Genomic DNA, 26,318 nt, shown 5'->3' with positions numbered 1-26,318 from the left:
TGTATTTCTTCTTGCAACAAATATTCATTGATCACCTACTCTCTGCCTGTACTGGTGAAGGAGCTAGATACAGATCAGTGAGAAAAGTAGAAATAGTCCACGTCTCATGAACTTTAAACATAAGTGTATTCAAATCCAAATGCATGATCTCAAGAAATAAACTCAGTGTAGACTCTAGAGATCTAATTTGTGTTTTATAGGGTTTTGTTGGTTGGTTTGTTTGTTTTCCAAGTAGGAATGGTACCCTTCTTGAGTTAGTAAGCTACTTTTTCTCCAGTCAGTATGGTGTAACTACGAAATAAAAGTGCCCTAATCTAATTAATTGCCCCTCATATCTAACTAGAGACAGTAAAGAGAATGAAAAATAAGGAAGAAAATTGCATCTCTGTAACTGTAGGAAAGGACTATATCCTTCAATCACATTCAATTTCTAATACAGGACCTATTAGTTAGGAGGTATAATAGGTTATAATGTGAAACACAAAATCATGCAAAAATGTGTCTTATACAAATTAGGGTCTTATTCTTCTCATTTGACATAAAGTCAAGGGATGCTATAAGAGCTTCAGAATGACATCAGGCACCAGGCAATGTCTTCCTCTGTTTTCACACATTCCTATTATGTGCTCTTGCCTCACAGTTATAAGATGGCTGCATTGCCTCCAGCATTATGACTGTGTTTCATGAAGAAGGAAGTGGCAGGGCAAAAGCTAATGAGGGCATGCCACTTGAATCTTTGCCCCTTCTTTTTTTAAGTATCTTATGAGATATCCTACCAAAAATATTCTGCTTAATATCATTGGTCATAATTGCATCACATTCCACCACTGTATGTTTGCAAATTTAAGAAAAGTTGTTTACATCGGCATACTGCTGCACCCAAACTATCATTCAGACACAATATGATGTAATAAGAAGCAAATAATGGAAATGCCCAGAGCACACTCAGTCCTCAGCAGATCTCAAGTAGCACACTGAGTTCTCCAAGAAAGGTGGCCCACTCTGCAGGGCCAAACTAATGATCCCTTTCTTTGAACATCAAGATCTAATTGTGCTGACAGCCTGCAGGCATACCCTGAGTTTTGCGGAACACCACAGAGGGTTGGGGGAGGAACTGAGCGTTCAGACCTTCATCCATGAAAAGAGCAGGGTAGAGATGTGGAGGTCGGACGAGCTTGGTTGACAGGTGACCAGTGTCACTACTGCTGATCTAAGTCAGTGGAAGAAATACGAAAGAAGAATATACTAAAGAGAGAGAGAAAGAGGGAGAGATCTGAAGATATATACAGGAAACTGGGTTCTGTAATTGAAGGTGTCCACTAAGAGTGTGACAGCCCAAAACATGTGGGCTGCATCTAAAGTGACGAAAAAGGAAACATCTCAATAATCTAAGACTACCTCAAGTTAGAAAAAGAAGAGCAAACTAAACCCAAAGCAAGGAGAAGAAAGGAAAGAATCAGGAAAAAAGATCAGGGGGAAAAAAAACCCAAAAGCTGGTTCTTAAAAAAAAAAACTATAAAATTGTTATATCTAATTTCAAAATTGATAAAAATAAAAAGAAGGGACTTCCAAATCACCAGTATCAGTAATGAAGCAATGGATAACATTATGATCCTATAGCCATTAAAAAAGATAATAAGGGAATACTACGAGAAACTTTTCACTCATAATTTACAACTTAGAAGAAGTAGAACAGTTTTTTGAAGACCAAAAGCTACTTCAACTCACCCTAGATGAAACAGACAAACTGAAGAGTTTTATAACCATTAAAGAAACTGAATTGGTAATTTAAAAGTTTTCAAGAAGAAATCTCCAGACCCAGAATGGTTTCAAAGGAGAATTCTACCAAATAATTTAGAAGATTTAATGCCAATATTACATGATTTATTACAAAAAGTAGAAGAGGAGGGAACATTTTCTAACTCATTTTATGATGTCAGCATTACCCAATACTAAAACCAGAGAAAGACATTACGGGAAAGGAAAAAACTACAGACCAATAGCTCTCATGAATTTATGTGTAAATATCTAAGCAAAATATTTGCAAGTAGAATCCAAAAATGTATGAAAATAATTATACACCAGGACCAGGAGGAATTCATTTCAGGTATGCAAAACTGGTTTAATATTCCAAAATCAGTCACTATAACCCCGTCATATCAATAGGGAAATAATAAAAATAATATGAGTGTACCAACTTGCATAAAAGGCAATTTATTTAAAATCCAACACCAATTCATGATAAAAATTCTCAGAAAGTTGGAAGAAAAGGGAATTGCATCAATTTGATAAAGGGCATCTACGAAAAAAATACATTATATTTAATGGTCAAAGATGAAATGCTTTTACCTTAACACCTCCAGAAGTTGTAGTTGTTGCAGTAAAGCAAGAAATTAAAAACATACAGATTGAAAAGGAAGAAAGAAAACCATCCTGATAGAGAAGAATAAAGTAAGAGGTATCATTCTATCCAGTATCAAGGCTTAGGTAGAGTAGTGAAGGCAGTGTGATATTAGTGGAGGCAAGAAGACATATCAATGGTACAAATTAGAGAACCTATAAATGGACCATGCAGGTATGCCTAATTGAATTTTGACAAGATCCAAATTAAATTAAAGGAGGGATCCTTGTAGTGATGGAACTGTTCTGTATCTTGAGTGTGGTTGTGACTATGCAAGCCTACACATGTGATAAAATTGTATAGCACTACACACACACACAATCACAACACACACATGCACATACGAATGATTACAAGCAAATCTGGGGAACTAGAATAAGATTGGTGGAATGTATCAACGTCAATATCCTGGTTGTTGATATTGTGCTGTAAGTTTGCAAGATGCTCCCATTGGGGGACACCAGACAAAGGGTACCACAGGACCACTCTAAGTTATTTCTTACAACTACATGTGAATCTACAATTATTTCAATTAAAAATTCCATTAGAAAAGCTATTAGCAGGTTGAATTTGGCAATATGTGGAAAGAATTAAAACCAAGACCAGGTGGGATTTGCTGCAGGATGAAAGGTGATTAAATATTTGAAAATCATCAACATCACCCATCAAATTAACAGGGTAAAGGAGAAAAATCACATGATCATAACAACTGATGCATAAATAACATCTGAATAAGCTCTCTATAATTCATGACAAAAACTCCCAGAACACTAAGAATGGTAGAAAACTTTCTCAAAATCATAAAAACGCATCTACAAAATACCTATAGATAATTTCATACTTACTGGTAAAAGAATGAGTGCTTTACCTCAAAGATCACAAAAATGCAAGGATATTCACTCTCACCATTCTCAATTAACATACTCTGAAAATTCTGCCCAGCACAGTAAGATAAGAGGAGGAATGAAAAGGCATACAGACTGGAAAAGAAGAAAGAAAATTTGCAGTTGACACAATAGTCTACATAAAAAAGACCAAGGAATCTATAAAAAATCCCTAAAACTAGTAAGTGATTTAACAAGTTCCAGGATACAAGACCAACACATAAAAATGAATTGTACTGCTGTACACTAACTAGTAAGGGTAGGTGGATACTGAAATTAAAAGTATAAAATCATTAAAATCACTCATAAATTAAAATACTTAGGTGTAAATTGAAAAAACATTTTAGTGCTTGTATTCTTAAAACTAGAAAATGCTGATGAAAGAAATATAAAAAAGACTTAAATGAAGTGGCATAGGCACCACGTCCATGGATTGGAAGACTCAACATAGTAAAGAAGTCATTTCTCCCCAAACTGAAACACAGGTTTAACTCAGCTGCTACCATAATCCCAGCAAGATCTTTTGTAGATACACACAAGACTACTCCAACATTTTTACTGGAAGGCAAAGGAACAGGTATAGCTACAATAATTTTTAGAAAGAAGAATAAAGGAACCACTATACTATCTCAAGACACGTTATACAGCTACAGTAACCAAGAGTGTGTGGCATCGGCAGAGGAACAGGTACATAATCAACGGAACATAATAGAGAACCAAGTACAGCCAACTAATTTTTAAAAATACTTTATTTATTTATTATTGTATTATTTAATGATTTCATTTTGGCAGGGGGTAATTAGGTTTATTTATTTTCAGAGGAGGTACTGGGAATTGAATCCAGGACCTTGCATGTTAAGCATGCACTCTACCACTTGAGCTATACCCTCCCCCCAGCCAACTCATTTTGACAAACCTACCAAAGCAATTCAATGGAGGAAGGCAGTACTTCAAACAAATGGTTACTGCAAAAATGAGGTATTCACAGTTAAAAAAAATCTATTCAAACTATAAACATCACACCTTATAGAAAAATTAATACAAAATGGATTGGGGCAATCACTTGGATGGAAAGGATACTCTACTCGGTGTTGTAAACTACTGGTCTGAAAAAAATTGGCTCTTGATACAGAATTCTGCTATCATTGATATGTATAAGGTATATAAGGTATATACGCTGGCATAAGTGAGAGAAGTAACTGGCCCCATCCAGGATGAAGGATGACTTTTGGGGGATGTTGTTTCTTTCCATCAGACCCTACACATTCTCAGGATTATAACTCATTTCATAAGGCCTCAGTTTTCTTTAAAAGTTTCTAGAACAGAGCAATATTTTGTCATGCACACTTGATGGTGCAACTTAATGGTCCTGTGTTCTGGGTGGCATAGCATTCTCCCCCTCTCTGGTTCATCACCCATGATAGGCCTGTAAAGGTGACCACTTCGAGTCCTAGCTGTGCCAAGAGTTCTGCATCCCTCAGGACACGGAGCTTCCTCTCTCCCAGAAGCCATGAATCTCCTGATGCTGACTTTCACAATATGCGGGTTACTAACTCTGGTGACCAAAGGTAATGGAACCCTACAATGAAGGGATGATGGAACTAGGATGAGTTGTTGACCTGGGGCTCCCAGGTGTCTTGAGGGGGGAAAAAAGAAGACACAGGAAAAGCCTTGGTCCAATAAAGAGCAGCAGAGGTGCGCTTACAATGGCAGCCCCTTGTCCCTACTCTCTAAGAATCTGTTAGAGGCACCTATCAAACTGGGGTGTCTTACGCAACATTTCTCCAAAGGCAATAATTTCTTCAGTCTTCTGAGTGGCCCTTTCCGTCTCTCTCTATAACCAACCAGTGTTAACTCAGCCTCACTTTGATTCTATTTTAATGATTTCATTGTTGCACCTATTTTATCGTTATGTCCTATTAGTCCAGCTCTTACTACCATCTTGAATTCTTCTTTGTCATTAAAGTACTCTCAAGGAAGACCCTTGTTTTTACGTTCTGAGATATGGTGAATAAATTCATCATACTATTTGCAGGTTCTGCAGAGTTGTCATGAGAAAGAGACAACACGAGTCTGAGTTAGAAGTGGGGATAAATTAAGACACAAGTAAAAAGACAAGTGACCAATAGGGAGGTTTTGACAACAGATCAATAACGAATGAGCTTACTCCCTCTTTTTAATAATGTTACTTTTGAAACTTCTCTACTTCTATTGAAAAATAATACTTGCAGTTGATTACAAAGTATCAAACAATTGATAGGTTTATAGGAGTTTAAGGAAAAGTACTCTCCCACCCTGGAATAACAGTTCTTCAGTCTTCCCTTCAGAATCTCTGAATCATTCAATCAAGTAATCTTACCAATTGGTAGTATAACCTAGCAGATCCAAATATTTATATATCTTAGATTTTTAAAAACCCAATGTAAATTAATCACAGGGATTCTTCTACAATATACTAGCAATATGTCTCAAAGACTTTTTATCAATATCTGAAAATACTTCATTATTTTTAATGTATACATAGAATGTATGGGGGGAGTGGTGAATTTCCTTCTGTAATTTAATTGGTCCACTAACCTGGAAAACCAGTCTTTATCAGAAATAATTCAGCAAGGAAATTTAGTTTTAAAAAGAGTATGTCTTTCCACTTATGATTACACACAGACGCTCACACACTCTCACACACACACACACACAAACACAACTGTCAAAAAATCCACCAAATGGGCTACACTACTCTTCATTCTTATCACTAGTGTGCGAGAATGTCAGCTTCCCACACACTGATCACTACATTTTTAAATCACATTCTTTCCAGTATTGCATTCCAATGTGTGACAGTGTTGTCTCATTTTTGTTTGCATTCATCACATTTTAATTACGAATGCATTTGAACATCTATTCCATTGGATTTCTGAACTTTCTTACTGATTTTTTAAGAGTTCCTTATGCACTAAGAAAATGGACTCAAAATTTGGAGACATTTATCTTTCTTAGAAAGGTATTCACTTCCATGAAATGGATGTAAATATGCCTATGAGTCTATATCCTGATTCATATGGAGACATGTTGATTTAGTAAGTGAGGTAAAGAATTATTATTTACACTCAATCCTGCTCATGAACTATTTGCTGAAATCGTGGGAAGTTCTTAAATAATAAAGAAGTAACAATGTGGTTTTGTTCTGTTGCTCTCCCTCAGATTCCTGAACACCATGTGGAAAAAAATGTGTATCCTCCTTCAAAAGTTTCTATTACATCATGAGTATTTTCCCATATGTTAAATCTTCTCCAAAAACCAAATTTTTAATAATTGCATAAAATTTCATAGAATTGGTGCCCTGTACATTTTTTATCCAATTTCATAATTGGGCATTTTATGTCCTTATTCTTTTTGTTAATAAGTATGTTTCAGGTACAAGTATATTCTATGTAACCATTCATAGACATAACCCATTCAACATAACAATTCTAGAAATGCACCTTATTCCTGTCTACTTAGTGTACCATCAATTTCTGAACATTGCAAATTTTAAAATGAGGGAAAATACCTAAATATATAATAGCTTCTATTTCTTTGACTATGGGGAAGTCAAACTTCAAATATATATGTATTGTGTATTTTAATTTTTCTACAAAGTATGTGGTTCTGCCTATTTTTCCCTTTTATTTTGACGGCAGTCGGTTTTTTCCTGCTGATTTATAGATCTTCACTTATAGGTTCCATTTTGAAATTTAACTCTTTAATGTTTTGAGGGTATTTTTGTGTTTTCAAGTGAGGCAGCATCTGATGGTTTGGTAAAGAAACTTTTTACCAAGCAAAGCTGCCCATCAGTGAGTTGCCGTCAATAGCTGTATTGAAGTTGATGCAATCTGATTCCATACCTGGTTTGTTTCAGAGAGAATTCACACAAGGGATAATTTTTTGGCTAGATGGCTTATGTGCCTGAAATAATACTACTGTTATTCATAGTTTTTAGATTTCTGGTTTTGAGATATTGGTGTTGGAGGTCACATGTCCTAACAACATAAAAGTTCTAGATTGAGGAGCTTTGAAATAAATGACTGCTCTCACTCTTAAAAAAAAGCATTAATTATAGATCATTCCCTGTTGTCATCATTGCATTGCTTAAGCCATATTCTTGGAATTATCCTTAATAGTCTAAGCTGTGACATCCCATCTATCAGGAAGTCTATTACATCTACCTGCAAATTATACTCAGAAGCAACCAACCTCACCGCCTCCACTGCTACCACTCTGACTCAAGTCACTATCATCTCTCACCTCTTACTGCCATAGCCTCCTCACAGGTCTCTGTCCTTCTACCCTGGCCGCCTGCAGTCTACGATCACGACAGCATAGAGTGTGATCCTCTCACACTGGAAGTCAGACCACGTACCTCTTCTGCTCAGATCTCTGCAATGGCCCCCTCTTCGCTCAGAACAATAAGCAGGGTCTTTACAGTGGCCCACCAGCTGGGCCCTCCATGATCTGGCCCTTATGGCCTCTCCCACCTCATCTCCCACTGCTCTAGTCCTGGTTCACTTCCCCAGAGTCACACTGGCCTCAGTGCCCTTACTCAAGCATGCCAGGTTGCTCAACCCACAGCATTCTGTTTGTTTTCTCTGCTCAGAATGCACTTTCCCCACATACCAGCATGGCTAATTATTTTAGCACCTTCAAGTCATTGTTTAATTGTCATCTTCTCTCAGGGCCAATGTGAATTGCTGGCTGGGAAACTGTCATCTGCTCCTATGACACTCCAAATAGATTTCACTTAAATCTATTCTCTCCTATTTCTGCAAACCCCTTATCATCCTCTCACACACAGGATGCTTTACTTGGTTTTCATTGTCTGTCTTTTCCTGCTAGGTAGTAAGCTCCACGCGACTTTGCCTGCTTAGTTCACAAATGTACCCTAACAGCCTAGAACAGAGCATGCATCATAGGTAGGGGCTCAAACCTCTGTTGAATGAGGGGCTGTACCCGAAATTTTAACTCTGGAGGGAATCGTTGAAAAGGAGTAGTGCACAATGCAAGTGAAAGACAATTTTAAAGAAGAACTGACAGAACAAGATGACTTAAAGAGTTTAGGAATGGAAGAGAAAAGCTGAGGGGACTCGGATTTCTAGTATGGACTCCCTGGAGGGAAAGGCAATCTTTGTACAAGTGAGGAATGAAGAAGCGATGTTAGGGTTTGCCCAGGATGAAAGAAGTGGAATGTCTACACTTGAAACCTATGGAAAATTCTATCACGGGCAAAAGAAATTAGAGTCAGTAAAAGAAAAAGAGACTGAGTCATTGGAGAAGTGGGATAAAGCCAACATGTCGGGAGGAAATAGGAGCCAATTTCTCATTGTTCTTTGTAGGTGCGTGCGTGTGTGTGTGTGTATATGTGTGTGTGAACCCACACAAGGTGCTTTTCATACTTTATCAAATTAAACCTTAAAAGGTTGTTTTGAGAATTACTCGCCCTTCCTCATATATACCGGGCCTCCTCCAACATAGAGCCTTTGACTAGCTGCTTCCTCGGCCTAGAATAGACTCACCTCGGCGCAGGCAGTTTGCTGAGAATGGTGCTCATGTGGTTGCTTGATAAATGACCATACAGGGGAAGAGACTAGTTTCACTGTCGATTCATATCCTCACCCCACCAATGAATCATCACGCTGCTCAAAGATGCTACTGTACTTCTCGTGTGAGCACCTCTTCCCTCTTCCCTAGAACACTATTTTGCACTGATCTTTCTTTTCTCTTCAGTCCTCCTGCTGCACTCCTCTGTGTGACTCTCCTTCCCAGCCTATGACTTTACCCCAGTCTGCAAGATTTTAAAAACTGAAACAGAACTTTTTCTTTTTACCACAGCCAACACTCATCCCAATATGGCTTTGCACCCATCTTCTCTTTCCCTCTTGACCGAGCTGAGGAAGTGTGCCTTCTCCATCTCAGTCAAATGCCACTGGTGATCTTGATCCTTGTCACCTTCTCAAGGACTGTGCCCTTCTTTTGCCTCATTTCCCTCTTCTATGTTATCTCTTTCTCTTCCTAACTTATTTCTTCTTAATTGTTTGTAAACCCACTCTTTTTTCCCATTCTTCCAAACAAACCTGGAAAACCCTCCCTTGACACCATCCTGTCCTCCAAGAACTTCTCTGTGTCTCTGCTCTTCCTCACAGCTAAACCTCCTAAGAGTTTTGTCTCCAGGTGCTACTTCCACTTCCTCACTCATACACATTTTAACGACTTCACTTTTCTTTCTAGCACTCTGAAGCTGTCTCAAGATTACCATGACACTCATCATGTTAAATACAATGGATGCTTCTGCCCTTATCTTGCTCAGCCTCTTGGCAGTATTTGACTACAAATATCCACGTGTTCCTTTAAGAAACGTTTTCCTCTCTTGCATAATTGAGTAGTACCTGATACAACCTTCCTTGTATCCCTTTGGCATTTGCCATTTTCATGCACATGAGCCTGACATGCACCTGGCAGTATACCCCAAGCATGGCTGACTGCTTGCAAATCAACCCTGTACAGGGCAATCCAGAAGCAACAGGGAATTATCAGCTCACTCTGGGATCATCTATCACCTACTGGCTGGCAGGAAAGTGGATAAATATTCCAGCTCCTCTGACCCCCAAGAACGATAACTCAGACGCTTGTCCGAGTCACACACTGACTGCCAGAATTTCCCCATGGAACCATGTTCTAGTCAACCACAGTGGTAAATAACTGCACAATTCACCTCTTTTGGGCTGTCTTACTTCCCTATCTTCCGAGTTTCCAAACTGACTTTGGGGGTGGGGATGAGGAATGCCTCTGAACTCATTTTTTATGCAGTACTGAAAATTTTTCCTAAGGTCTCCTTTTGGGAAAATTAAACTAACTCTCTAGTGTCTCATTCTTCTGTTTTGCTCCAACATATCTGCTTGTTCCTTCTGAGCCTTTTCCTTCTATATTGACACTCACCCGAATTTAATTATGGCCCCCTTTTATCTCATATTATTCCAACTCTCACTGTACTTTAGCTACAACTGTAGTTGTAAATACTATCTATAAACAGTGATTCCTCAATTTACATCTAGAGTCCAAACTTGTGTACTGAGTTCCTACAGGTATACCACCTCGCCTCTTGACATCTGAGGTGTCCTGTAAGTTACACACCCCAAAACAAATATTTGTAAGCCACCTCTTCCTCCTTCCTCCAAGTATTGCTCTTTCCTCAGATTACTATTCTATGAATGGCAAGTATCACTAATCTCCCGTCTCAACACAGAAATGTAGTAATGCACTTGGATTTCTCCATCTTCCTCTGATCTTAGACTCAAACAATCGATGTCTTAAGTCTGTCCTCTTCTTTCCACAACTCTCGCAGCCCCAGTTCCAGCTGCCATTATGTTTCTCCTGGCAAAAGCCTCACAGCCTCCCACGTGCTTCCCGGGATCCCGTTCTTCCTTCCCCCTTATCTAATCTCCATGTGAAATGCTAGTTAACTGTCTAAAACATAGGAAATCAGTGACGTTTTGAAATAAATAAAAATGCTTAATAATGGCCTAAAGCGACTAGGTGATGGCATTGGTACTTCCAGCTCATTTTATCTCAAGCTCCTTGGCTCTTTGTACATTATACTGCAGACTCTTCACCCTTCTCCAAATATCTTAAAGACACTATGCTGTTTCTCAATACGAGGACTGAGCATCTGCTGGTCCTTTCCTGAATTAATCTTTGCCTCCTGTGTACCCAGTTGGCTCCTTTAATCCTTCTTGCCTTGCCTTGGCTTAAATATCAACTTTAAGTATGTCTAACCTCTCTGTTTCTTTTTCTTTCTCCTTCTCCTCTCGATCTCTGTCTCTCCCTCTTCTACCCTAGGCAAATTCTTTGATGGCAGATGTCATAGTTTTTAATATACACTTTTAGTTTTCTTCTTTGTCTCTCCAAATGGCTTGCAGTATTTGTTACCATGTTACTTTAGATGGCAGTAGTAGTAGTTGTCAAATTTTTGAATTAATGTTTATCATGCTGTTGGTAGAGTTTAAAAATTGACTGCTTGCTTATTCCCTGCAGCTGGCTGGACAGTTCAAAGGTGCTGGAAGAATAACGTAGGACACTGCAGAAAGAAATGTTTTCATCTTGAAAGGTACAAACTTCTTTGTACGAACAAGCAATCATGCTGCATTCCCCTAAGCAGTGACGATCCAGTCACCCAGTGGCCACTACGTGTCTTATTCCCTGAAGGCATAACTGTTAGATTTAGTACTCAGGATGTTGTTCCTTTTTCTCCCATTTCTGGGATGGATGATGCGGTAACAGTTCAAACAACTGAGAATCCAGTAACTGAGACCACTGAACACGTGACAACTCCTATTCGGCTCCCCCAGCGTATATTTTCTGAGGAGCGTGAGACACGAGATCCACATAAGCACTGGGAATAAAATCCAGGGAGCCAATTCTACTCATGTTATTTCACTGGGGACAATTCTATTGGGAGTTTGGGGGCATGGAGATGGGCATAAAGCTACTACCAAAGCAAGAACCAAGAGAGTTACTTTACAATTAGAAATGGGTAGAGAGATGTGTACAGAAGATACAGGGATTCTTCATATTGGGCTTAAACTTTTTTTCTGTCATCCTCAAATATACAAATATATATTTACTAATATTTTGTCTCGGGTATATTTGTGTGTCTGTGTATTTTTCCTAAATAAATAAATAAATACCTCAGTTTGGACTTGCCTCTATATTTAAGACAAAGATTTTAATTTTAATAATACTTGAAGCACTATTATCATATATGGAAGAACCTATGAAGGCACATAAAAAATTCCAAACAAGTCGTCCCTTTCCTCTCCCTCTGTCCCCACCAATTCTTATTGTAAGCTCTGGCTTTAAACCCCTGTTTGTATCATAAGGTCAAATTATATTTAATACCTCTCAACCCAAAATACACAACCCAAAACAAAGCCAGTTATGGTTAGAAACTACCTCATTCACCACAAACATTGAATTAACTATTCAAAGGTGCAAATGGGACTTGTCTTGAGAGTACACTGTATTAAATTAAGAGTTACATCACAAAGTCTACTTATCTTTCCAATGCTTTCCACTTAAAAGTCTACTCACAACTTCCAACTATGGTGGTCTCATTGCATGCCTCTCTAGATCTTCATTTTGTCCATGAATACTAGTTGTGTAGAGGTATCCATGGTTTGTGTGCCTCTGTGAATGTCAGTGTGGTTTGTATGGCAACTGATGGGTCAGTGACTTTATTTGCTGATAGCTCAGAGAAGTAGATATTCACCACGTGGTTTATTAATTATTAATATGCTGCACTAAGGCTGGGGTGCTACTGAGAGCCACAGTCTAAGACACCTAAATGTCTCAGAATCAAGAAGGTTTATTTCTCTTGTATTTTGTGTAGGTTGAGCTGCCAGTGACCCTGACTATAGTTTGGATATTGGTCATCAAGTCACTGACCTTTAAGTAGACCTCTTATTCCACTAGATCTTGGGCCTCCTGTTAAGCTGACAAACCATCCTACTTTGTCTGGGACTGAGGCTCTTCTCAGAACACGGGAATTGGAGTGCTAATATCAAGAAGGTCTTTAGCCAACCTAGACAAGTTCATTGCCTTCTTTCTAGTGTACCTCGGCCTAAATTGCTCTTCTCCATTTCTTTGCATGGCTGACACCTTGTCACACAGGTCACAAGTCAACTCTTCACAGAGGTTTTTTTTTCCCCAAAAGACATCCCTAGGCCACTGGTCTGCCTCAGCCTAGAGTACTCTTCATCTGTATCTTTGCCTCAAATGTCATCTCCTGGGAAACAATCCTTGGCCATGAGACCACTCCTCACGATATTTTGTATTATTCTCTTCCTATCACTTAAACTCTTTGAAATTATTTTGTAGATTTCTCTGGTCTCCTTCAGAATTATGTTAATTATTTACTTACTATGGCCTGTCCTCATTACCATAATGTACATATAATGTACATAGAGTCCTTACACTGTGATCTTCTTCATGGCTGTGTCCCAAGATGCTAGATCAGCGCCTTGCACATGGTCAGTGCTCAATAAAAATTGGAGAACTTGTTGCCATGAAAACATCTCAATAAAAGAAGAAGGTCTGATAATATAAAGTAGTAGTCTTCAAACTGGGATACTGGTTACAACATTTTTTTAAGACATGCATGTTGATAAATTCAGGGAAACAATTTTTTGACCCTCAATTTCTGAATGTCTCGGGATACTCAGAGCATTCTTGACAGGCTTTTCTTTTCTACCTCCAATTTCTAAATTTCTCTTTTCTGACTCTTGAAAGAAAATCTACCTTCACCTGTTCTTTTTCTGACAATCACAGACAAGGACCCACCAATATGGGGGCCTCGAAACCAGTCCCATTCAGAGGGAACGACTATTGTTAAAATGATGGGGTATCCTTCCACTCTTCTTAGTTAGTTAGCCTTTACTGACATACATAGACATAAAACTTTTTACACAACTTAGGATCACTACTATACATATTGTTCTACAACATTGCTTTTCACCCCAAAATAAGTTTAGAAAGACAAAATCTGTTGCGTTCTTTTAAACAGATGCAGAATATTAAATCATTCAGATGCACTTCATTTGATATTCCATTGATGGACTCAAATGGGGATATGAAGACATCTTTGTACAACGTATCTCTGAGCACTAGTTCCTTTTTAAAAAAATCTTAAAATACCTATTATCAAAAAGTATTAATTTGTTCATTCAACAGAGAATTATGGAGATACTTCTCTGTGTCCAGAACTGATAAAAAGAAAAGAATCATGTAGTTAGTGTCCTGAAAGACAACTCACGTTAGGGGAAGAGACAGACACACACAGAAAAAAAGGTAGGAGGACCCAGCCTTGGGGCTTCAGAATAAACTACTCGTGAAAGCATCCTTCCTCTCCAAATTACCATACCATTTTTGCATCCTCTCTACTATCTTTTAGATTCCCTCAAGGCAGGCTTATTACAGGCCTCTGAACAGTGGTACTTCAATTAGAGCTGCTGGCCAATGGACTGAAGTTGTCTGACACAGTATCCTTTTACTTATGGTCCAATGGTTGAGCCCAACCTCAGCTAGGGAGGATAATAAAGACCTGTGTTTAGAGTCACACTAAAAAGAAAGTTTGGGACTCCATGGGACCCACTACTTACTGTATCTCAGGCGCCATGAAATCCCTATTATTCACTCTCATCATTATTTTGCTTCTGATCCAGTTGGTCACAGGTAAACAGAATCTTGGGGAAGAAGAAACATCAGCCTAGAACAGGGTCCTGCACATGGAGTCCCTATTACCAAACAGTCCATGGTAGTGGGGGAAGTGTTCTCACAGGAGGGGAGGTTGAGGTTTGCCCTACTTCTTCAGAAATCTTCTCTTCAAAGAGATCTCAAGGCTCTCACAAAAGAGCAGTGTCTATGAGTGGAGCTGAAGGGAATAATGAGAATCTGAACACAGAGATCCTGACATCCCTAACTTCCTCCTGTCCTTTCACTTGGGGCCAGACCAGTCCAGCCCTGCCACACTTTACTTTGTATGGCACAAAATATAACCTCCTGAAGCAACAATTCAGTTTTACTTCCCCCAACTTTCTTCATCCTACAGAGAAGGTGGCCTCCCCATTTTTTTTGTTTTTGTTTGTTTTTCTGGTTTTTGTTTATTTGTTTTATGGATATGATGAACAGGACAGGGAAGGCTATTTCTAAATACCTGTAGGACCACAAGGTGAAAAAGGGAAGGAAATTCTTCTGAGTAGACATGGGGAAAAGATTCAGAACTGCTGGAAATCCTAGGTCAAATTTCAACTCTAGCTGTGTACACATTCCTTCTTTTTAATTAATTCTATAGTTTATACTTACAAAGTTAAGATGGGAATACTACAAGTATTTGGGAAATAGAAAAATTGGCTACAATCTCATTATCTCTTATATTTTCTAAGTTTTGACCCAGTCATCTGCATGTTTCTAATCTGATTTTTTTATTGAAGTATAGTTCACTTACAGTATTACATTAGTTTCAGTATAAAATGTAATTAAATATTTTTTTAGATTTTACTCTTACTATAAAACATTGGCTGTACTCTCTGTGCTATACAATATGTTCTTGTAGCTTAGTTATTTTATACATAGTACTCTATATCTCTTACTCCTCTACCCCTGTATTACCCCTCCCCATTTTCTCTGTCCACTGGTAACCACTAGTTTGTTCTCTATATCTGGGAGTCAGTTTCTTTTATGTCATATTCACTAGTTTGTTTTGTTTTTAGATTCCACACATAAATGATACCATACAGTATTTGTCTTTCTCTGCCTGATTTATTTCACTAAGCAAAATGCCCTCCAAGTCCATCCACATTGTGGCAAATGGCAAATCTTTTTTATGACTGAGTAGTATTCCTGTGTGTGTGTGTGTGTGTGTGTGTGTGTGTGTGTGTGTGTGTGTACGTACACATTCATATAAACTGCCAACTTAGAGAGGAAAGAAGGCAGATCAAGAGCTCTGTACTGTGACCTAAATACTGGGATGGGCACTCATGTTTAGGCACAGGACTTCTCCTGTAAACTCTGCCCACACAAGTCAGAGAAAGCAATCAGAATGAAGTATCACCTTCATTTATTCTATTTTCACCAGGAGACAGGCCTCTGCCTCCTTCAAGAGACACAGCTGTGATATGACATCTAGTAGAAGATTGCCCCCACTAATAGGACATCATTGCCTTTTATACTCTTGCCTATCATTGTGGGTAGGACTCATGAACTCACACAGGAAGGTGGGAGGACAGAGGCGGGTCATTTCAGCAAAGGAGGATAGGAGAAAAAATCAGCTTTAAAAATGAGATTTACAGTCATAGAGACATATGTCATACAGACATATATGAGATCGTTCATTGTCCTTTCATGTATTCAGTCTTGCACTATGGACAACTGATTTCGCATCTTTGAGCCTACGTTTATGAACTTGGAGAAGACGGAAAATATTTACTCCCACTCAGGGTACTTTGCGAGTGGCCAGTGTAGTATATTCACATTTACTCATGTCATAGGGACTTGGCTGTAACAGGTTGCTGATTCCTGAATGAAGAACAGAAAGGCAAGTTTCCTGAGGGCCAAGCCCACTGGGCCATGGCTGCTCTGCATGAGTGTGGGTGATGATAAGCCATGTTTCACCTGGGGGAAAGCTCATTACTATGCAGAGAGGAGTGTGACAGAGGTTAGGATCATAGGATCTCTTTGAAGAGCCAAATGGGGTTTTAAAGGCTTCTGGTGGAACTCACTGTGCTTCCTCCTCAGTAGTCACCTGGATCACTACCTTGACAGCATAGTAGAGCTGTGATCACTGTGATTATGGATGAGGAATATAATCTTAGAGCTGCAACGTGAAACTTTACCCTCCTGTCTTCTTGCATTATACCCATTCTTTTTCAATCTCATGCTTAAGTTTAAGCTAAGACTAAGGTGGGAAATAACCTTTCCCTGCTTAGGGTCTGGAGGAGAAAAAGCATCTTCATTGTATGAGAGCCCACAATGTGCCAAGCAAATTAATGTACAATCTCCCTAAACAAAAGCATTACATAACAATTATGATAAAATGATGAATGCTGAGGAAACTGGGCAAAACATATCTAGGTTCTCCCTTTACTACTTTTATTTATCATGTGGTCTCTACTTCAATTTCTTCAACAGTAAGAGAGATATAACCACATACCTACCTCCTAGAATAATTCAAAAAATTAAGTAAAATAAGGCACACCGAACACTGAGCATAATCTTTAGCAACTGTGAAACACTTAGAAATCTAGGTTTTAAAAACATGTGAGGTATAGGTTATCGCCTATATTTGGCATATTACCTATATTTGAAATATTTAAGATCTGCGTTCATGGAGGAAAGGATCTTGAACAAGAACAACCACATTTGGGAAGCAGTTCTGCCTGCTCCAAGGCCGCATACGTCTGATCCACCCACTGCTAAATCCTGAAGATACCGTCAAAGCTGACTTCACACTTGTTAGTTTTTCATATTGCATAGCCATACAGTCCTCAAAAATGAGCTCTGCAAGGCGCATTCATATCTGTGTGCATTCAGGTGTAGTGTCTTTGAATACGTCTTTGCCTTAAATAAATTAAATGAGAATTTGATTTCAGTATTTATTGGTATTTGCTCCTAGTATGATATTCAAAAATTTGACTCCAAGCCTCATGATAACCACAAAGTAAAAACCTATAGTAGAAAAACATACAAAATATGAAGAGCAAGGAATCAGAGAATACCACTACCGAAAATCATCAAAGACAAGTGTTGGCAAGGATGTGCACAACAGAATTACAACACCTGCACAAAAATGGTGGGAATGCCAAGTGGTGCAGACACTGTGGAAAACAGCATGCCTGTTCCTCAAAAAAACAGAAACCAAACTACCATATGATCCAGCAACCCCACATCCAGCTACTTATCCAAAAGAACTGAAATCAGGATCTTAGAGAGATGTTAGTGTTCCCATGTTTGTTTCAACACTATTCTCAACAACAAGATTTGAAAATAACCTAAGTGTCCTTCAACAGATCAGTGGACAAATGTATGTGGTATACACATGCAATGGAACCCTATTTATACTTATTAAAGGAGGAAATCCTACAATATGTGACAACATGGATGAACCTTGAAGATATTAAGCTAAATGAAATCAGCCAGTCACAAAGAGACAAACACTGCATGATTCCACTTATATGAGGTATCTAAAAGAGTCAAATTCATAGAATCAAAGAGTGAAATGGTCATTGCCAAGACCTGAGGAGAGGGTAAACAGGGAGTTGCTAATCAGCAGGCAGAAAGTTTCAGTTAAGGGAGCTGAATATTTGTAAAGATCTGCTGTACAACATTGCCCCTGTACGTTATACTGTACACTTTTGAAACAATACAATAAACATACATAAAGAGTTGCTAAGAGAGCAGATCTATGTTAATATATAAGAATACTTTCTTACCACAATAAACTAATTTTTGTAAAAAATAAAAAGGTGTTAAATATTTATAAGGAAGAAATCAAATAATACAAGTTTAAATTAAAAATTCAAAAGCTGTACATGTAAAAAATCATAAATAATAGGCTGAGATTGGTTTAGAAACAGAAAAACAGAACCATGAGATAAGAGGAGAGAGTCAAGAAACAGACCCAAGTATACATTGGAATCTAATAAATGGTTAAGATAATATATTAAGTGAACGGATTATTTGGGAAACTAACCACTTAATCGAAAATCAATAAATTTTGATTCATACCTCACATCATACATACAAAAAGTCCAACTGGATTAAATATTTAAATGTGAAAAATAAAATCATAGAAGTGCTAGGTTCAAAAAAGCTGTAATAGTAAAGAACTTATGATGCTGGTTTATGATACATTTATACCTCAGAATAGAGAGTGCAGAAATAGACCCACACATTCAATAGAGAAAGGGTAATATTATCAGCAATTGTGCTGGGACAACTGGATAGCCATACATGAAGGAAAATGATTCTTGGCTTCTACTTCACACCATTTAAAAATTAACTCAAAAATTGAACACTGACTTAAATGAAAGAGATAAAACTTCTTTCTATAAGTTTTTTTCTGAAAATATAAATGTATGTGTCCTTGGGTTTACCAACAATTTCATAACTATGATACAAAAAGGGCTCAAACTATAAAATTTTAAATTAATAAATTAAATTTCATCAAAATAAAGAATAATCATTAAAATATAGTCTTGTTGTGAAAATGATAAGACAAGTCTGGGAAAAAATACTTGTAAATTATATATCCAGCAAAGTTCTTCTATCTAAAATATAAAGGAAAGGACAGAACAGTGCAGTGGTAGAGTGTGTGCTTAGTTAGCATGCACATGGTCCTGAGTTCAATTTCCAGTACCTCCATTAAAATAAATAAATAAATAAACCTAATTAGCTTCCCCCCTCAAAAAAATTAAAATAGAAAGGAAACTTAGAATTTAATAACACTGAGAAAAAATCCTACGCAAAATATGGGGAAAAGATATAAACAGAATTTGACAAGGAAGATATGTGGATAGCAAACATTACATGAAAAGCTGGTCAATATTTTTCATCACTAGGAAAATGCATATAAAAATCACAGTGAAATACCACTACACCCTCACTAAATGGCTAAAACCAAAAAAAAAAAAGAGAGAGAGAGAGAAAGAAAAGAAACTAAACATGCTAAGTGTTGTGAAGATATGGAGGAAAAGAGACTGTCATATATTGCTGGTTGGAACATAAAATGGTACAGCTAATTGGAAAACAATTTGGTAGTTTTTTTAACAAGTAAAATATACTCCTACCCTGTGACTCAGTCATTCCACACCTAGATGTTTACCAGAAAGAAATGAAAGCATTTATCCACAAAAAAATGATCAACAGCAGCTTTATTTGCAATAGCTAGTATCTGGAAACAGTCAAATGTACAATAAGAGGTGATAAACAGTTATATATCTATAAAGAGGAATATTAACAATAAAAAGAAAAGAACTATTGATACACACAATGACAGGGATGAAACTCAAAATACTTACCCTGGATGAAAGAACCCAGGTAGAAAAAGATGACTTCATGTGTAATATTCTAGAAAATGTAAACAAAGCTATAGGGACAAACAGCAGATCTGGGTTACATGGGTATCGTGGAAAGGAGAAAAAGGTGGAGGTAGGAGTGAGACAAAGGGATATAATGAACTTTTTGGAGGGTGACGATTGTGTGCATTATGATGATTCTGATGATGGTTTCGTGAGTGCATAATTTGTCACACTTATTAACTTGTACACTTAAAATAATGCAGTTCAATGTACAGCAATTATATCTCAATAATTTTTAAAAAGGAAAATTAAAACTACAAAACAAAGAATAAAATCTCTAGGACCTTATGGCTTCCAGTCACAATCCACTGGGCAATTAAAAAAGAATTTTTTTTAATACAAAATAAACTCCTCTTTGAACATCTGCATCAGACTGCCCTGCACTCTTTTAGTTAATGCATTTACTAACATGCAACACATAACTTTTTCACATAAATTAGAATCATTACTATACATTTGTTCTACAATGTTGCTTTTTCACCCAGAAATGTTTAGAAAGATAAAATCTCACTCTTGTTAACAGATGCACAACCTTAAATCATACGGATGTACTTCATTTTATGATGCTCTACTGCTGGACTCAAGTCAGTATTCAAAGAAATCTTGGTACATACATCTTTGAGCACTGATTGATTTCTTTAAAAAATAGTTTCTAAATTGTCAGATTATCAACAAAATGTTAACTTTTTCATTCACCAAACAATTGCTTAGGTACTGCTCTACATCCAGAACTAATATACAGAAAATGACAGGTAGTCAGTGTTCAAAAACACATGGTATTTTTAGGGGGAGAGACAGATGAAGAGATTGCCATAATGCAGTAAGATAAATACTCTGATAGAACCAACACAGGAGATTGAAAAAATACACAGGGGTACCCAGGGGTATCCTTAGGGGATAAGCATAAATTCTTCCTGTGCCTTTGTCTCCTAATTGCCATACTCTTCAGCAGCGCTTGCACCTTCTCTTCTAAGCCTTTCTCTTTCCCCCAAGGCATGCCTAGAACAGGGCTCTTGAATAGTGATGCCTCAGTTACAGCTGCTGGCCAATGGACTGCAGTTATGTTTGGCACAGTGCACTGGCTGAGCCAACTGCACCGAGGGAGGACAATAAAGACCTGTGTTCAGAGTCACACTGAATAGAGAGTTCTGGACTCCACAGGACCCACTGCCTACTGTCTTTCAGGAGCCATGAAGTCTCTACTGTTCACTCTTACATTCTTTATCCTCCTGGCCCAGTTGGTCTCAGGTAAAACAGATTCCATTTGAATCCTGGGGAAGAAGAAATGTTGGCCTAAAACAGGATCCTGCACATGGAGCCCCTATTACCAAACATCCATGGGACTGGGGCAGGGCTCTCACTGGGAGGGGGCCTGAGGTTTGCCCTACTTCTTCAGAACACCTCTAACAAAAGAGACATCAAGACTCTCACAAGAGAACAGTGTCTGTGATGGGAGCTGAAAGTGGGTAGTGACAACAAAAGGTGGGTAGAGGCAACAAAACTATAAAGTTGCCTCCAAAGGCAGAGATGGTCCAAACATTCCAAACTTCCCTCTACCATGTAAGAGCAGTTCGGTCCAGCCCTGCCTCACGCCACGTGTATGGGACCAGGTATTACCTCCTGAAGTTACAACTCTGTAATATGTCTCTTAATTTTCTTGGTCTTATAAAGAAGATTTCCCAATTTTTTTTTTGTTCTTGAATGGGATTAACAGGGCAGGGAAGGCTATTTCTAAGTATCTATAGAACTGTAAGGTGGAAAGGGAAGAAAAATATTCTGAGTGAACATGGTGAAAAGATTCAAGACTACTGGAAGTTCTATGTCAGATTTCAGCTCTGTTTGTGTAAGCATGCCTTTTTAATTAATTTTATAGTTTATATTTACAAAATTAAGACAAGAACACTGAAAGCATTTGAGAAATAAATTAGCCACCATTTCTTCACTGCTTATATTTTTAAAATTATAACCAACTGATGTGTGAGTTTATAACCTGCCCTTTCCAACTTAATATTTTGTCAGGGAAATTTTCACAGATCTTTAACTATTCCTTGAAAATAGTTTGTAGTGGAAGCTTATTATTCTGTCATATTTTGGTACCAATATTAACTTGGAGAGTCCTTTATTGTGTGTCATTTGTATTATTTTTCCAATGTGTCACTACTATAAATAATGTACAACCTTGTTAATGTACCATTGTGAGATTCTCTAATTATATAGGTAAATTTTAGAAGTTCCGTTGCTTGGTCAAAAGGTATCATTCAAGAAAACCACCATATGTTGACAAGTGTTACTATTAGTATACTAGTATTTTCAGCCTTTCTATTTTGCAATTCCTGCAAATATTTTACAACACATTGATTACTTCTAAAAATTTTTACTGATTTGAGGAACGAATTTTTCATTTTCATGTTGTCAAATCTATTAGTACTTCTTTCACATTCTCCCATTAGCTTAGAACATTGTTTTTTCGTGTTGAGAAGAGTTTATTCACCCATGCTTACTGTTAGGTTTTTAAAATTCTGTTTTTTACGTTGGACTCAATCCCATTTTTTTACATGACACAAAGAGAGAAACTCATTTTTTGAGGTAGAATTTCCTAACATATAGAAAGTGATATAACTCTACAGCCTGCCTCTAAAGATAGTATTTTATGTTCTTTAAAATTTGCAGAACTGTTCAAACTGATGATGGATAAGAGGAAATTAATAACAGGATGAGGGTTTCTCAGAAGATGTTTCAGATTATGGAATCCTTGAAATTCTATGAGTTTAGATTGCATGATTTCTCCTTCCATCTCCAGGACATTGATGACATACATCACATACTCACATGATATCCTATTCCTAAACCAAACCGCTCAGAAAATTCCTCAGTTCCCTTTCTAAACAAACACAAGCAATTTAGGATTTATTCTGTAAGAGTATCCAAGTCTAATCCAAGATCTGGAGGCATCAGAAATGCAACTGTTAGAAAGCATATTTGGAAGGAAGAATCAACACAACACCAGGGCCCAAAGAAGATTGGTATGGAAAGGAAGGAAACTTGACCAGAGGTTTCCATCCACATATCCCAACTGAAGAGAGCTAAAGGAAGACACCTGAATATTATTTCCATGGAGATGTCTAGAATAGTGAGGAAACACGGGATCGTGGAGGGAATGGCTGGAGAGGAAATTTAAGGCCAAGGACCATTATGGAGAGCCACTGCAGATACAAAAGAAAAAGCAGAGACAACGTAAGAAAAAATCACAAAAACAAAAGTAGTCAAGCAATCTTTCTGCTCCTCAGAAATATCAAGTTCTTCCCCTGCTCACGGCCTTCACATTTGCTACTTCTTCTTCTTTGAACACTTGCCCTCTAGATCCTCACAGAGCTGGATCCTTCTGTCTGGGCTTGAATGTCATTTCTTGAGGGATAGTTTCCTCAACAACTCCACGCAGAATTATAATTTTAGGAATGGGGGGCTTGTACATATATCTATAAATCTAGGTATACAAATGTGTATACACAACTATTATGTATGTAAAATCTCATTTAATCCTCAGAGGAAGATTAAGCAGCAGTTAAGAGATTGCAGTAGCGGCAACAGCGCTTAAAAACAATTGCTCTTGTCACTCACTCTCTATTACATCACATTATTTTTTTCATTTGTTGCATTTTTCACTGTAGTTATTTTATTTATTCATTTACTTGTTTATTTTCTTTCTCCCCTCTCCAATGTAAAAGCTTCTCAGACTTTGTCTTCCTGTTCGTTGTTTTATTCTCATCATCTTGCAGAATTCTTGACATGGTAGGCATTTATTACACATTTGTTGTTTGAATAGAGGAATGAGTTAACTAACAGAGGAAGGAAAGAAAGAGTTTAAACACCTCTTCAGGGTCTTCTACATGTTATACCATGCGATGAGAGAATTTTTCATATATGTATATAATATGTGCAAATATATAGGCACTCCTTACATAATGTCTCCCAAATGAATATATTCCTAGTAGAATGTGTTTTGGTTTTTTATTCACAAAATTTTGTAGATACATTTCACATATAGATACATGTGAAAATTTTGTATTTATATTTAAGAAGGCAATACATAAGACAAATCTAGAGTTATATTTCAAATATAGTTTGTAGAACCTCAGAAACATGTAAAGATATTTTGAATATCTCATCAAGCATCAACAAAAGTCATGTATGTTTGGGTAGTGATAAGAAGCTTTACAGCAATGATTTGAGCATTTCATAGTTTAAAATTATAGTTTTAAAATTTCTATTTAGATGTTTATGTGTTTTTTGGTTACAACTTATGAAACTGGTTAGGGGTTTTGTATTCATGAGTAATAATGTGTTACACATTTTCTAATTTAAAATAATGGGAAATAGACATCTGGAGAGTGTTTATATGCAGAATTCTGATTTATGAAAGGCTCATACATATATTTTTAAACTTCTGTGTGTATACACATTTATAAAATCTCATTTAATGTTCAGATCAGGTCTTTATGGTTAGGAAAAGTACAGCAAAACAACTGGTAAGGGACTTGAATAATCAGTCTTCAAAAAACTATTGTTATTTTTATCATTTTGTGATCTCTGTCTTAAATGATCTATATAATTTCTTTGTGCAGGTAACTGGTATGTGAGAAAGTGTGCAAACAAAATGGGAAAATGCAGGAGCATGTGCAGAAATGGAGAGATATCAGTACAGCCAGCTACTGGGATGTGTAGCAAAGAAAAAATGTGCTGTATTCTGTCTAATCTTTGTACTGAATTCTCAACCATGGCAACCATGTCAACTACCGAGACAACCACCGGAATAACTACAGAAGAAACTGCAGGAGGAACTACAGGAGGAACTGCAGCAAGAACTATAACAAGAACTACAACAAGAACTACAGCAGGAACGTCAGCAAAATCCGCGGCTGTTTAAACATTCCAGCCTCTGTCTCCTGATCTAGGATGCCTGGTTCATTAAAGCAAAGGAGCTTATTCTGGGGTCAGTCTTGTCACTATACTCCCCTTCCTTTTCACTGTCCCTCCACTAAACCATGTGTGGAAGGGCATCACATCTCCATAGCACCAGCAATTCCAGGGTAAGGATGCAGATAAGATAGAGGCACAAGTGAGGGTTAATCCAAAACACCCATTAAGGACTGATGGACAGAAATGGTGTCACCCTTGAAAACAATTCCCAGCCCAGAGGCCCACAAATCTGCCCTGGCAGAGATGATCAAACTATAAAGTGCATCAGAAACATCTGCAGGTCTGCTTTTTTAATAAAAAAAAAAAGATTTCTGGTCCTCACTTCTAGTTTCTGATTTTGTAGTAGAGCCTGAAAATAAGCATTATTCATTAAGTTCCCAGGAGATGCTGATGTTGCTGATCAAAGAACCGCATTTTGAGAACCACTGGTCTGTCATATGGAATGACTGAAGCCTCTCCCTACAGAGTGAAGGCATTTGCGATGTACTTTTGAAGCAGTAATACAAACGCATTTCTACAGAGTGCTTTCATATTCATTTTCTTATTGGATTTCCTACAACAAACTTAGGATGCAGACCTTAACTTCAGAGACAAGAAATACTGATTTGTAATACTAGAACTGAGACGGACTTAGCTGACTACTAAGAGCACTCTGCTACTACACTTTGGTATTACCCAATTCTCTTCTCTCCCTGGAAGTCTACATTCATATACACTGCCAACTTAGAAGGAAAAGGAGGAAGATCAAGAGCTCTGTACTGTGGTCTAAATACTGGGATGGGCACTCATGTTTAGGCACAGGACTTCTCCTGTAAACTCTGCCCACACAAGTCAGAGAAAGCAATCAGAATGAAGTATCACCTTCATTTATTCCATTTTCACCAGGAGACAGGCCTCTGCCTCCTTCAAGAGACACAGCTGTGATATGACATCTAGTAGAAGAGCTTTGAGGGATGGATTGCCCCCACTAATAGGACATCATTGCCTTTTATACTCTTGCCTATCATTGTGGGTAGGACTCATGAACTCACACAGGAAGGTGGGAGGACAGAGGCGGGTCATTTCTGCAAAGGAGGATAGGAGAAAAAATCAGCTTTAAAAATGAGATTTACAGTCATAGAGACATATGTCATACAGACATATATGAGATCGTTCATTGTCCTTTCATGTATTCAGTCTTGCACTATGGACAACTGATTTCGCATCTTTGAGCCTACATTTATGAACTTGAAGAAGACGGAAAATATTTACTCCCACTCAGGGTACTTTGCGAGTGGCCAGTGTAGTATATTCACATTTACTCATGTCATAGGGACTTGGCTGTAACAGGTTGCTGATTCCTGAATGAAGAACAGAAAGGCAAGTTTCCTGAGGGCCAAGCCCACTGGGCCATGG

The 26,318-nt window shown here is 37.7% G+C and overlaps 1 protein-coding gene and 1 long non-coding RNA gene across 2 annotated transcripts in view; one reads left to right on the top strand and one right to left on the bottom strand.

The window, feature by feature from the left end:
- The window catches only part of LOC102531197 (uncharacterized), a 142,497-nt gene that overhangs the window by 62,123 nt on the left and 54,056 nt on the right, over positions 1–26,318 (bottom strand). The window lies entirely within an intron of this gene.
- Positions 21,137–24,870, top strand: DEFB126 (defensin beta 126). The gene is made up of 2 exons (XM_006202751.3): positions 21,137–21,194; positions 24,569–24,870. Exons 1-2 carry the CDS (start codon positions 21,137–21,139, stop codon positions 24,868–24,870), a joined length of 360 nt encoding a protein of 119 aa, XP_006202813.1.

The sequence above is a fragment of the Vicugna pacos genome, chromosome 19 (genome assembly GCF_048564905.1).
Source record: "Vicugna pacos chromosome 19, VicPac4, whole genome shotgun sequence".
NCBI lineage: Eukaryota > Metazoa > Chordata > Mammalia > Artiodactyla > Camelidae > Vicugna > Vicugna pacos.
The sequence above is the reverse complement of the archived record's forward strand: the minus strand, read 5'-3'. Positions and strand labels throughout refer to the sequence as shown.